Source organism: Athene cunicularia (assembly GCF_003259725.1).
Source record: "Athene cunicularia isolate RWA chromosome 7 unlocalized genomic scaffold, athCun1 chr7_part1, whole genome shotgun sequence".
In the NCBI taxonomy this organism is placed as follows: domain Eukaryota; kingdom Metazoa; phylum Chordata; class Aves; order Strigiformes; family Strigidae; genus Athene; species Athene cunicularia.
Genome location: NW_020799107.1, coordinates 16,083,930 through 16,096,094, shown reverse-complemented (window position 1 = coordinate 16,096,094; position 12,165 = coordinate 16,083,930). Strand labels below are relative to the sequence as shown.

General features: G+C 35.1%; 1 protein-coding gene across 13 annotated transcripts in view; it reads left to right on the top strand.

Moving 5' to 3' along the window:
- The window catches only part of MYO3B (myosin IIIB), a 211,238-nt gene that overhangs the window by 133,004 nt on the left and 66,069 nt on the right, over nt 1-12,165 (top strand). For 12 of the 13 annotated variants that reach the window (XM_026852307.1, XM_026852319.1, XM_026852312.1 and 9 more), the window contains 3 exons: nt 2,635-2,655; nt 3,681-3,758; nt 5,607-5,812. In XM_026852307.1, coding sequence (XP_026708108.1) covers nt 2,635-2,655; nt 3,681-3,758; nt 5,607-5,812 — 305 coding nt within the window. The remainder of the gene's footprint in view (nt 1-2,634; nt 2,656-3,680; nt 3,759-5,606; nt 5,813-12,165) is intronic. The other variant, XM_026852311.1, reaches the window with a different exon arrangement.

Below are 12,165 nucleotides of genomic sequence, written 5' to 3'. Positions count from 1 at the left end.
AACACCAGGGGACATTTGTGACTGAGAGATGACCAAGAAAGAACAAATCAGCAAACCCACTAGTCTTTAAGAAGAAGAACTGTAGAATTTAAACGCTGCTGAATTTTACCATGAAAGTATGTGGCATAATTGCAAAAGGATGAGATAATTTTTATGGCAGTTAATAGAATGTGTTGCCAACTGAATACACTTAATTTGTTAGGAAAACTTGTGCCTCAGGCTGACAGCATGTACACCCCTCCCTGCTTCCTAAGTATTACTATTAGAGTTAGCTTAGTTAAGACTTTGGGGGGGAGGGGGGGGGAGGGAGCTCCAAAGCAAACAATAATAATTTTTAAAAACAAATGTCATAACAGCAACTGTTCAGAAGTCTGCAGAATTTTATGTTCTGGGTTTTCTATTTCTTTTCTTTCTCTCCTGTTATTAGGAGCTCATGATCAAATGCTGATAGAGTAATTCATGTCACCCACACTTACATCCTTCACTGTACCTGCAAATACAGATGTGGATTTCAGAGATTTATTTCCTTTCTGGTATAAACACTTCCAGTGCTGAAGGACAGATAATGGCCTTTCCAGTTTTCTTGTATTATACACACATTGTCTTCCACATCCAGCTATATTCAGCATAAACTTTCTAAGTATGCATTTTATTGATACAGCTGGAATGGAATACAGTATTAATAAACACAATCAGTTAGAGAGTTTAAATGGTTTTTACTCACTCTTCAGATTTTTAAAGAATGAGCTAAAAGACATGCATAAGTGCAGCACTATTCAGAATATATTAATTGAAATAATTTTATCTGTAAAAAAAAAGCTTGTATGATTTCATAAAACTTCTAATTTAAGCCACTTCAGGAAAGAGATTTTAGATTTCTATTTTACATTTTATTTAAAAAAATCCAAACAATAATTTTGTTTGGAAGTTTGGAAAATCTCATTTATTATTTAATTTATGAGCTTTTTTGCATAACGTATTTTTTTGGTTTACAGTATTTCATACCATGCCAGCAGCAGGTGTGGTCAATATGTGAAAGTAATAATTTCCAGCGACTTCATAAGGTGACCTGATGTCATAAATCATTCTTTTTCATATTGTTTCAAAATTATTATAAGCATTTTTGTGTGTGTGATGGAACAGTTTGTCTTTTATAGGTCAAGCTGTTTTCTATTTCAGCTGTAATCATATAAATGTATACTGTACGTCACTACTACTGTCATGTAAAAATGTGACTTAACAGTTGAAATATTCTTCGTTTTTGCTTAAAAAGAGTAGCTAGTGATTTAAAACACAAGATTATATTGTGACATTCTTATTGTGTTCTATCATTTTTCTACCAGGCTAGTTGTGATAAAGCCTATTGTCAGTTATACATGTGATTATTGCCCAACCATAAAACTGCATGGCTTCATAGACACACGGTGTTATAAATTAACCAGAGACAGAACTTCTAAAAATTCTTACAGGAAAATCTCCCTAGCTTCAGGGTCTATCACAATTTTTCTAACGGAAACTTCAAATGTTTCTTGTCAAAAAAGAGTTGGAAATTGATCCTAGTCCTTACAGATTGCACGGTTCTGAATTTATAACTCCATCCATAGAAAAAGGAATCTCACAATAGGCGTTTTACCCTGATGTTCTGAGAAAAAGTGTATTACATCTTCTCTGTGAGTGTTTCTGACCATCTGTCTGTGTGTTCACGCCCTTCCCTCCCAAAAAACCCAAACCAAACCAAAACCCTTTTGAACCCAGCAGGCTGCAGTAAACCATATTTGACAGAGTGGCAGTCTCAAAGATTGTAAGATTCTACAGGTTTGGTGAAAATAAACAGCTGTGAAAAGGAGATGCTTACAGTGTCCTACTGCCCAAAAGATAGAGCATAAGCTCACCCTTTATTGTCCAGCAAATATTCCAGATACGACTGAGAGATCATGAGTGCTGAACCTCCAACAGCAATATCACTAAGAGTCTCCGTTTTTCTAGACAGACAAGAATAACATTTAGAAGCTCAAATTAATGGGCATTTGAACTTCAATGCAGTCCTCAAACTATTTGCTGTCTTTTAATATTTTAATATTAAATGTTGCCACTTATTCTGAACTTATTGTTATGGCTTTTGTCTTCCACCCAACCTTTACTAAAGATTTAGATATCAATTCTCAAAAAGCAGGGGGTTTTGCCAAGATAGTTTTGAAACATTCCCCCATCCTTTCCCATGGATATGCCTGCTGTTCTGATTAGGTCATTGATGTTTACTTTTTCAGGTGATCTCTGAAGATGTTTGATTTTATCTGTGCTAGTAAGGCATTTTTCCTGGGATGTATTTTAGTTTTCTGTTAACTAACATTCTCAAAACTGAAATCAAACTGCATCTTTTTCTTTTTTTTTCCCTCATGTTATTTTGAGATGCGTACTAATGCATCTACACCACTCTGAGCTAAGAACATCACAAATTACAAAAACATACTGAAATTTTTATGGTCACCCTTATGGAAATCTGTCTCCCTTTGCACCATCTGTATTCTGAATCTTGTCTTCACAAGTTTTCTTTTGATTTCCTCCCCAACACAAAATCCATTTTCTTGATCTATTACTACTTAGTGCTTCATTTCCTTTATATTTTGCATGCAGTCTCCTAAAAATCTCCTGAAGGTAAGAGACACGGTTACTTTATTGAGAACTGTAGTCTTTCAGCAATTACTTTTAGTGTTCAGAAGTGTGGTCTTAAGTCAGTGAGTGTTGGAAATGATCGTATGGAGCAAAGTCCAGGAAGTGTAGCACAGGTGCTGACAACAGCATTATCTGGTTTATACAAATGCCACCTGGTCAGAGCAGATGGTAAACTGCCACAAAGCAAGTGAATGCTAAAATGTTGTTAATGCTCCATGCAAACAGGATGCTGGTTGATTTTCTTTAATTTTGTTGAGCTGTAATACAGCAACACAATCTGCTTGTGATTGGTAACCATGGTTATACTCATTCATAAATTCTGGTTTCATTTTGATCAGAACAGCTGTACTGACAATATAACTAAAATATACAAGGAGCAATATGTTTGCTGTCCATGTATACCCTCTAAAAATAACTCTTCTGAAATGCTGAAAAAGCGCTTATTTGAAGCTATGGCAGTTCAGCAGAGTAAGACTGCTGAAATTCTTGGCATTAAAATTGCAAATTAAAGTAATTAATAGTAACCACAACAACAAAAAGGAGAAGACTTATACATTCTCACATTACCTACTTTGTTTGGCACGTGTTATCTGACAACAGCATTTTTTCTGCATGTGAGCAAAATGAGGCAGCTCAATTTACTTCTTGGTCATTACAAAAACGATAACTCTTCTTATATAAAATATAAGACTTGATGGAGTTCATAGTAGTGGTGATAAGAGGAATGCTTTTTAGGAATCCGTTCATAAAGTATTGCATCTTGACAGCTGCTTGGTGGAGTGTTACACTACCATAACAAAAGTGTGAAATCATCCAGAACACTTACAGCTTGCTCTGAAATCATTGTGTGTCCTGTGTCTGTTAGAAGCTGGCCTTCCTACCTCTGATAAAGTACTCACACCTGAAGGAATGACCATAACAAAAACTGAACCCAGCTTTCATGGGTGAGGTGGGGTGGATCTGCAGTGTTTCTGGAAGAGCTCTAACATCTGAGTTTTGTCTTCCAGGTTGACACAATGGAAGTTATGCGACACCCTGAGGAAACTACTAACATGAAGCGGCAAACTATGGCTTCCTATTTTAGGGTACAAAAGTTAAATTGTAAACAAACATTTTGGTGATAAGAACAATAGATATAGCTAAAATATTTGTGGGATTTGGAGATCAACAAGAATAATAAGATTATTTTTTTTTAAATTCTGTTGTAAGGCCTTTATAGACTAAAATTTTCTTTTGTTCTTTTTCTTTTTGCTTCCTCACACTTGTACTTTTATAATTTCACCAACTACATTGGTAACAGAATCTAGAGTCTATAGACTATTTCCATCTAAAATGCTGAAGGTCTAGAACAGGCCTCTTTATAAACAGAAAACGGATTTTGTGCAAATAAAGTAGCTTTCATTACTAAACCCTTCATATTTTTTCACAGGCTCAGGCATACATACCTTTAAAGATTAAGGTTTGTCATTTGTGCTAATAAGTAAAAACAACCCATCTTTTGGAAGTACTGTTATAAATCATATGGATTGCCATCTCATCAGTAGTACTTCTGTCTGGGGTTATGTATGTTCTGCATGTGTGTTTAAATCCAAAAGGTAAGGAAAAAGCATTGAGAACATTGGAATGGGAAGGTTAGGAGTCAGGAAACCCACATACCAATCCAAGGCTGTTGGTTAATGGTTTTTTATTTGTGATCATTGCAGAATGGAATAGTTTTAAGCAGTAGGTCTTTGGGCTGTACTTGTACCATGCAGAGCAGGGAAGTTCACAGTGCTGTGCTAGTCAGCATGGGTCAAAGCTTCATGCTATGTAGGAGTACCTGTTTGCTTTGTCATGCAAAATAGTGTATGGAAATGCATAGAGGAAGCTGATGTATACTGAGATGTTGCCGTGTTGCCCCAGTGTGGAGGGTACAAGGACTTGTCGAGTACTTTCAGACTTGTCTAGTAATGCAAGTGTGGATTTAGAGTGCTCTTGCAAAGAACTATACAGATGTCAGTTGTATAGAAACTGTAAAAAAAAAAAAAAAAAAAAAAAAGTGGAGTGGGGGGGAGTGAGTGTGAATGCAGCCTACAGCAAAGAGGTCACAGTCAGCTTGGAACTATACATGATTCTAAAATTGAGTGTATTTGCAACAAATACTTATCATACAGTGGGTTAATGAGGTGAGGATGGACCAGAAGTACCAGTATTCAGCAGAGTCATTAGAAAAGCAGATATATATGATCTGATCACACTTTTTTAATCGTGGTATAAAATGCAATGGAACAAATTGTTTTCCATGTTCAGGGTGGACAGGAAAAGAAATAATGAGCCTGTTTCAGCAGGAATATTTAGGTTAGATGTTAAAAACATTATGGATAGTCATGATAATGTAGCACTTCAGTAGGTTGTCCAGGGAAATTGTGCAGTCTACATCCTCGTGATTTTGAAAAATACATTAAACAGAGATGTGCCTGAAATGGTATGGATACATCTAGTGTTCATTTTGGGCAGAGGACTGAAATTTTTGCAACCATTTCCCTGTGATTTTCTGTGAATTTGTGTGATTGTTTCACAGTAAAGCTTGTTCTTCTGTTGGGGATGTTTGGTCAAATATTTCTATAGTAGAATTATAGTTAGGACATTTTGCTATTTTGTTTTATTTTAATATGGACCTTCTTTAATTACAGAAATGTGGTATAAGGAGAGACAAAAAGAAAGGTGTAAGAAATAAGAACTAGAATAATAATTTTTTTTACAGTTGAAAACTTTTATTAGGTTCTGGGGTTTAGCCAAAAGCTTAAAAATTAATAAAACATCAATGGAGATTAACAGTACAGATTAAAATATAATAAAGCATTTCATACTTTTTACAAATACATATCCCCTGCTTAAGTAGTTACATTGCGGTTTTTTGTCTGTGTTTGCATCTTTTTTATTTTCCCAACTAGTATTCCCTCATGGATCTTTTATCCAAAATGGTTGTTGGACAGCCTCACTTTATCCGCTGCATTAAACCTAATGATGATCGAGAAGCACTGATGTTTTCTCATGAGAGAGTTCTACTGCAGCTACAATACACTGGAATTCTGGAAACTGTCAAAATACGTCAAAAAGGGTATTCTCATCGCATTCTCTTTGAAGAGTTTGTGAAAAGGTAAGAATTCTGTATCATGGCTGTTGTTTTAAAACATTTCAATAAAATATCTTCTATGTTTTAAGTACAGAAAATTCTACAAACATTGGTTTGTACATGTATGGTCTGATTCTTTAATGAAAGCAGTGACTGTCAGAGATAAAGACTACAAGAGATGTCTAAGCTCTAATGGGGAAAAGTCAATGTGAGACCATCAGTGAGCACTTTGTGTTCAGTAGCAAGCCTGTCCCTGTGGTTCCCTCTGTAGAGGCAACAAGTGGAAATTATGCATCATGCTCAGATAATACAAGGATTTGAAAGGTCAGTGATCATATGAAGAATGTGCACATGCTTAAGAATTAACTGATATAAAAGCTTTAGATTTAGTAATATTCCTCTTAATAGCTTCGTAGTCTCACAATCATTTATTTTGGAGATATAAATTATAACCAGATCTCTGTACACCTGAACCATTGTCATGTCTACTATTACTGTCTTTAACACTATTTTAAATCTCAAAAAGTTATAAATTTGATTCAGGAATTGCTATTGTCTTTATGATGGCAATATGTTTATATGATCATTATGGTTTCCTCTATATTAAAAATATGTTTTTGTTCAGTATTTACTGTTTTCCAGTCTGTAAGATTGATAATTCAATAATGGAACAGAAGCAATATCGTTAAGCAATCAACCAGTCAATAGTAGGAACAAGTAGTGAATGACTAAACAAGCATTTAGTGATATTTTCTAAACTGGAGATTGCTCATCCAGACAATATAGAGTTAATTAATCTACTGAAAGCAAGTAATTCATATGATGCTAGAGGGAAGGAGCTGATTATGCTTTTGAGAAAGAAAAGACATAAACAGTTTCACAGACCTTTCTAAAACCCAGAGATTGGGTAGATTTACATGTGTAAATTAGTCATTTGGGCTTGGAAATCTGTCATCCTTGCATTGAGAGATATTGAATGATAAACCGTAGTTTAATCAGTTCATTCTCAAAAATCAATTTTTTTTTTTCTGATTTACAGTATCTTAATATGCCAAATGAATATGTAATAGGAAAACACTAGAGATATATATCCCAGGAGGCATAACTAACATGTTCATTTGTCCATAAAAGCAATTTAATTTTCAGACATGATCTCCCCCAACTTTTTTATGTGTTACATGACTAAATTTAGTAAGGTAACACCGTTCTAAAGGAGGTTTAACAAAGAGATTAATTTCTGTCATCAGGAACACATCTTTGCAACATACTGAAGAGGCTGAAGCCAGAATTACTAACTTTAACTTTTATCCAATTTACACATAAGTAAACTAAGATTAACTCCACTGAAATTAGTCTAAATTGAGAGTAAATTAGGCCTCCTCTTATCAGTAGATTCTTCTCATTGAAAAGTGCATTGAATTTGAGTACAACCTTGAAAAGTAATGGTAATAAAACCAGCGCTGACTGTAGCTTTCCATTCCTGCAGATAAGAGCAAGTTGTGTTTAACATCATGTCAGATACTCCCCAAGTTTTTAGTCCAACTTGATGTAACTCTTTCAGGAAAGAAAGTCAACACAACAAGGGAAGTGAGGGGGAAATGGGGAAATTTAGCAATTTGCTTAACAGCATAGAAGACTTCCTGAGTTCAGAATATAAATGAAGGGTGGGAGACGGGATGTTCTTTCTCCTTTGTTCAGTTCATGCTTTATTTTTAAACAAATTCGATTCTGTTTTGCTCTTGAAAAAAAAACAAAACACAATGCTTAAAAAAGCTATCAATGGAACAAGAAAAATTTTTCTTCAACTTACAGCCATGACTAGTCAAGTGTTTTTAGGAAGTAAGTGGTTGAATACATAAAAATGTTTGAGAAAACAGGTCAAATGCTAAACAGATTGGCACTTCTTTGTTTATAATCAAAAAGACATTAGGCAAGTATGAACAAGAGTTTCAAAATGTCACTAAATGTGAGGATATCAAAGATTTTCTAAGCCAGCAAGTTAATTGGTATTTTGATCCTTTTGAGCAACTGAACAACAAAATGGATGAGCCAGCACTTTTTCTCCCTTGATGTTATTAAACAAATAGGTGTGCTTCTTATCTGCCTGTTCAATAATGCTGTTTTGTAAACTCTTAGCAGGAAATATGAGGACAAAACAATCAAAGGCAGGGAACAGAACCATTCAGGTTTATCAGGCAGGAGGTAAACAAAAGATAAAGCTCTGTCTAATGTTACTCTTTACTGTCTTCTGTTTTCACATAGAACAGATTATTTCAGTGTTGCAAACCTGGAGGTAGTTTATTGGGTTAAAAAACAGATGGTGAGGAGAGAACTTAATTATAACTCATTCACACAATGTTTCTTCAGCCAAGTATACAACCATCTGGTTTATGTATATAAATATACATATTCTTTTACTTAAAGTAGGAAAATGTAATCTGCAGCCCCTGTAAACACTGTAGACCTGTCAAGTCTTAGGCACTTGGTCTCTGTTGGCCTTGTCTCGCACCCCCTGCCATCATGTGTCTGTCTTACATGTTTGCTGTGAAGCAGCATGGCCTCTTTCTCAGGCTGGAATCCCAAATTTCAGGCACAAATTATTAACCTGATCAGGCAACCAGGTGTGCCTGACTTTGTGGGGCCGCATAGTGACCAAGTGCTGCACAGCAGCCAAGGGAGGTGTACACTGAAAGTCCCACTGGATGGGACACTCCTTGCTATATCTGAGTGCCCAGGCCCATGGAGCTTCACATGACATGATGTGGTATGCAGGTGTGACCTCACTACATGTCCCCCAGCTGAATACACCTTTTATGGAATGTGGCATAGACCATAGTGTGGGTTGAAAGATAAGGGACGTGAGAGTCTAATGAAGCTAAATGCTGTCATGCTTGAAATGCCTCACAAGCACGTAGGAATGTGTTTGGCAAGTTTTGTACAAGTTTCATTTAAGGACTGTCTGCCCATTTAAGTTCTTTGTACTGCACTGGGATGCAGGATACACTTTTCCTATAAGTCCTACCTACTCCATAGTAGCCAGATGATGTTACTCAGATCATACACTCATGGCAACACCAGTGTTTTTCATTTAACAGTGATCCCAGTGAGGTTGGTTCTGCTTTTTCAATCTCACAGTGCAAATTTGCATAAGGTCACTGTTGGTACACCTGGTACACACAGTCTCTAAACCATCAGTGTTACTTTTCTTGGCTGCATAGAGCCTAATTGACCTTAATGAGTCCATTCTCTGTTGAGTGCAACTAGGAATAAAAACTGGTCAAATATTGCAAAATCCTGTAAACTGTGTTACCTCAGTACATATTTTCTTCTAACCCCCAAAATTCAGTGGTAATAGATTTGTTTATTATTCAAAAGCAGGGAAGCACTGAATTAAATTAGAAGTCAACACGTTTGCTACAGAGAAGATAAATGCTTGATTTTAAAATTATGCATTTTTAATGCAAACTTACTTTTAACACTGAGTCTGCATGAAAGTCCCTAAGTTATTTCTGGAAATGAAATTGTAACATCCCACATATCTTGGTTTTACTATTATCCATGAAAATGTTTGCTGTTTGTTTCAGTGGCTTTAAGATGTCACCAGATCTGTATAAAGTTCCTGTACATTTTAATTTGGTAAACTACTGTACCTTCCACATATACTTTCTAGACTCTTGTCATTAACAGAACACTGGTAAACAGTTGCAGGATGGCAAAGATAGCAAACCACCAGGAGTGAAAAGTCCTGCTAACCTCATGTGAATTGTATATGAAGAATGGACCAAATTATGCCTTTCTGAGAGTATTTCTATGATTCCGTGTTTATCTCATGATCTACAGCATAAGTGTTCACTATGTGTTACTGAATTTCAAGAGCATCTTAGATATTTTCATTTTTCATTTATAGTTTTTCGTTCATATTCTCAGTATAGAGTCAAATGTAATTAGTTGTATGAATTCACATGTGAAAGTTTCTGAAAGAGGTGAGATAAAACGATACAAGTTTGGAATTTTTGAAAGTTACTTAACAGCTCTTTCAGTGCTAAAACCATGAGTTTTTTCAACTTTCCAACTCCAGGACTGAGAAGGAACAAACATCTGTTGGAATGTTGAGAATCTCCCTACTATTGCTGGGGGTCTGAGTAGAAAGGGATTTTGCCCTCTTGCACCTCATACTTTTCACATATCATTATCCATTCTCCACCTCAGGCCAGTACATTTTAGTACAAAGATTTGTTTTAAAGAGAAAAATGGCTAATCATTACATTTTTGAGTTAATTTTGTAGAATTGATGCTGCCATTAAGTCTGGAATGTGAAGACACACTTGGTTAGTTAATGGTGCTGTTTAAATGCTATTTATTGAACAGCTCCACAGTTCACCCTTTAAGGAGGGGAGAGAAATTGAACCATTTGTTTACAATCAGTTAATCTAATCTAAAACCACCAACACTAAAATGCCTTAGCCATAATCAGATAGTTAATGCATAGCATCATTCTGAAGTTTTCAGTATCTTAGCACACTTGTATGCCTTTAACGTTTAACGTTAACTCTGCATGTCCTAACTTTGCAATTGGTTATTTGGGGATAAATTCAACTTTTAAAAGATGTTGGTTTATGCCTAATTACTACTAAATACAGTTAAGCCCATTTTAATGCGTTTTGTCTGGAATACTATTCATGCCCATGAAGGATAGTTTGTAGTGCAGGAACCACTTGTAGTGCAGTTAGTTGGTTATTTGGGGATAAATTCAACTTTTAAAAGATGTTGGTTTATGCATAATGACTACTAAATACAGTTAAGCCCATTTTAATGTGTTTTGTCTGGAGTACTATTCATGCCCATGAAGGATAGTTTGTAATACAGGAACCACTGGTTAAGAAATACATAATTCCAGAGCTTCATCAGCTCTGAGAAACTAGTTCTGAGGGGAACTTACTTTTCCTTACTTAGTCTTACTGCTACTGAGACTGTCATTAGTCAAGTACTTTTAGGAAACATGTAGATGAATGTGTCACGTGTAGGAAATTTTCAAGCAAGAACTATAACTGAAGAAAATAATGTATTTTTACACATATATGTACATGTTTATGAAACAACATATGAAGGACCATAAACTTTATTTTTAAAAACAGAAATAAAAGTATTGACTTAACATAGAGGAGCACTGAAGTATTCCAGACTCCTGCCTTTTCTGCTAGAATAACATAGAAAAATGGTCATTGTTTTATTTATATTTTTTTCTGGATACCAAAAGCAACTGCATTCTACATCATGAAAGAGAGCTAATGGAGAGGGTACTACATTTGAAAGATATTGAAGTTTGTCATTAACAAAATGGTGTAATCAGGTGTGTAAATTGCATAGGTCAAAAATATGTTTTAGTGAGGCATTTGCCACAAGTCAGTTTCTTAGTAATTATAATGTCATTGATAAGATAGTAAGATTCAAAAATTATGATATCCCCCTTGACAATTTTATTGCATTAGTGCTATCTAAAAACTGTTGTCTGATTTTAAAATTCCCAACTACAACATGCCTTAAGAGATGTATGAACAACCAGAAAACTGATATTATCACTCACTTGAGTCCTTCCTTCCTTCTAAGGAAAGAAACTGCTTAAATTACATGCATGTGTAAATAACATGGCTATCTGAACTAGCTTTTGAAGCAAACAGCAGTTTACTATTAGTGCAACTTCCCCAGTATATCTGTCAAGTATCTATTGAAATTGCATGCTATCACAAATTGTTTGTGATATGTATATTTTAAATCTGAGCTTTATTAGTGCAACTCATAATACTGTTTTTCTTGTGAAAACTGGCATCACTAAGTTCAGTAATAAGATGGAAGAAATGCACTTTTTTTCATCTAAATACACCATATTTCTCTATACCTATGAAATGGCACGATTCTTAGGATTTTGAAAGGCTTGGCTAAAGAATTATCAATATCATGTTATTGAGAAAGTCACTGCCTTAAAAATAACTCAGAAATACATAATCTCCTATCGTTATTCAGAGTGGGCAATGTCTCCAACTGGTGAATATCTATGTCTCTGGTCCAGGACTCATTCCAATGCTTCTGCCTTCAAACATTATTTTGTTCCCCTTTGATCTTTATTGACTATTTTAGTGGTTCTTTTTTCTTTCTTGTGACAACTGGAGCGAATATCTGGAGATTAACTGGAGCTAATATTTGAAAATCATATTCTCCCAATTAAAAAAAGAAGTCTTGCGTTATTCCATATTTTCTAATTGCTCCTCCATATTTTCTTCAGTATGAGGTGGAATATTTTCTCTATGTGACTACAGAGAAATCTGGTTTTTGAGGTTCACTGGTCACATTCTTCTCCTTATGTTTAAAGAATAATTGAT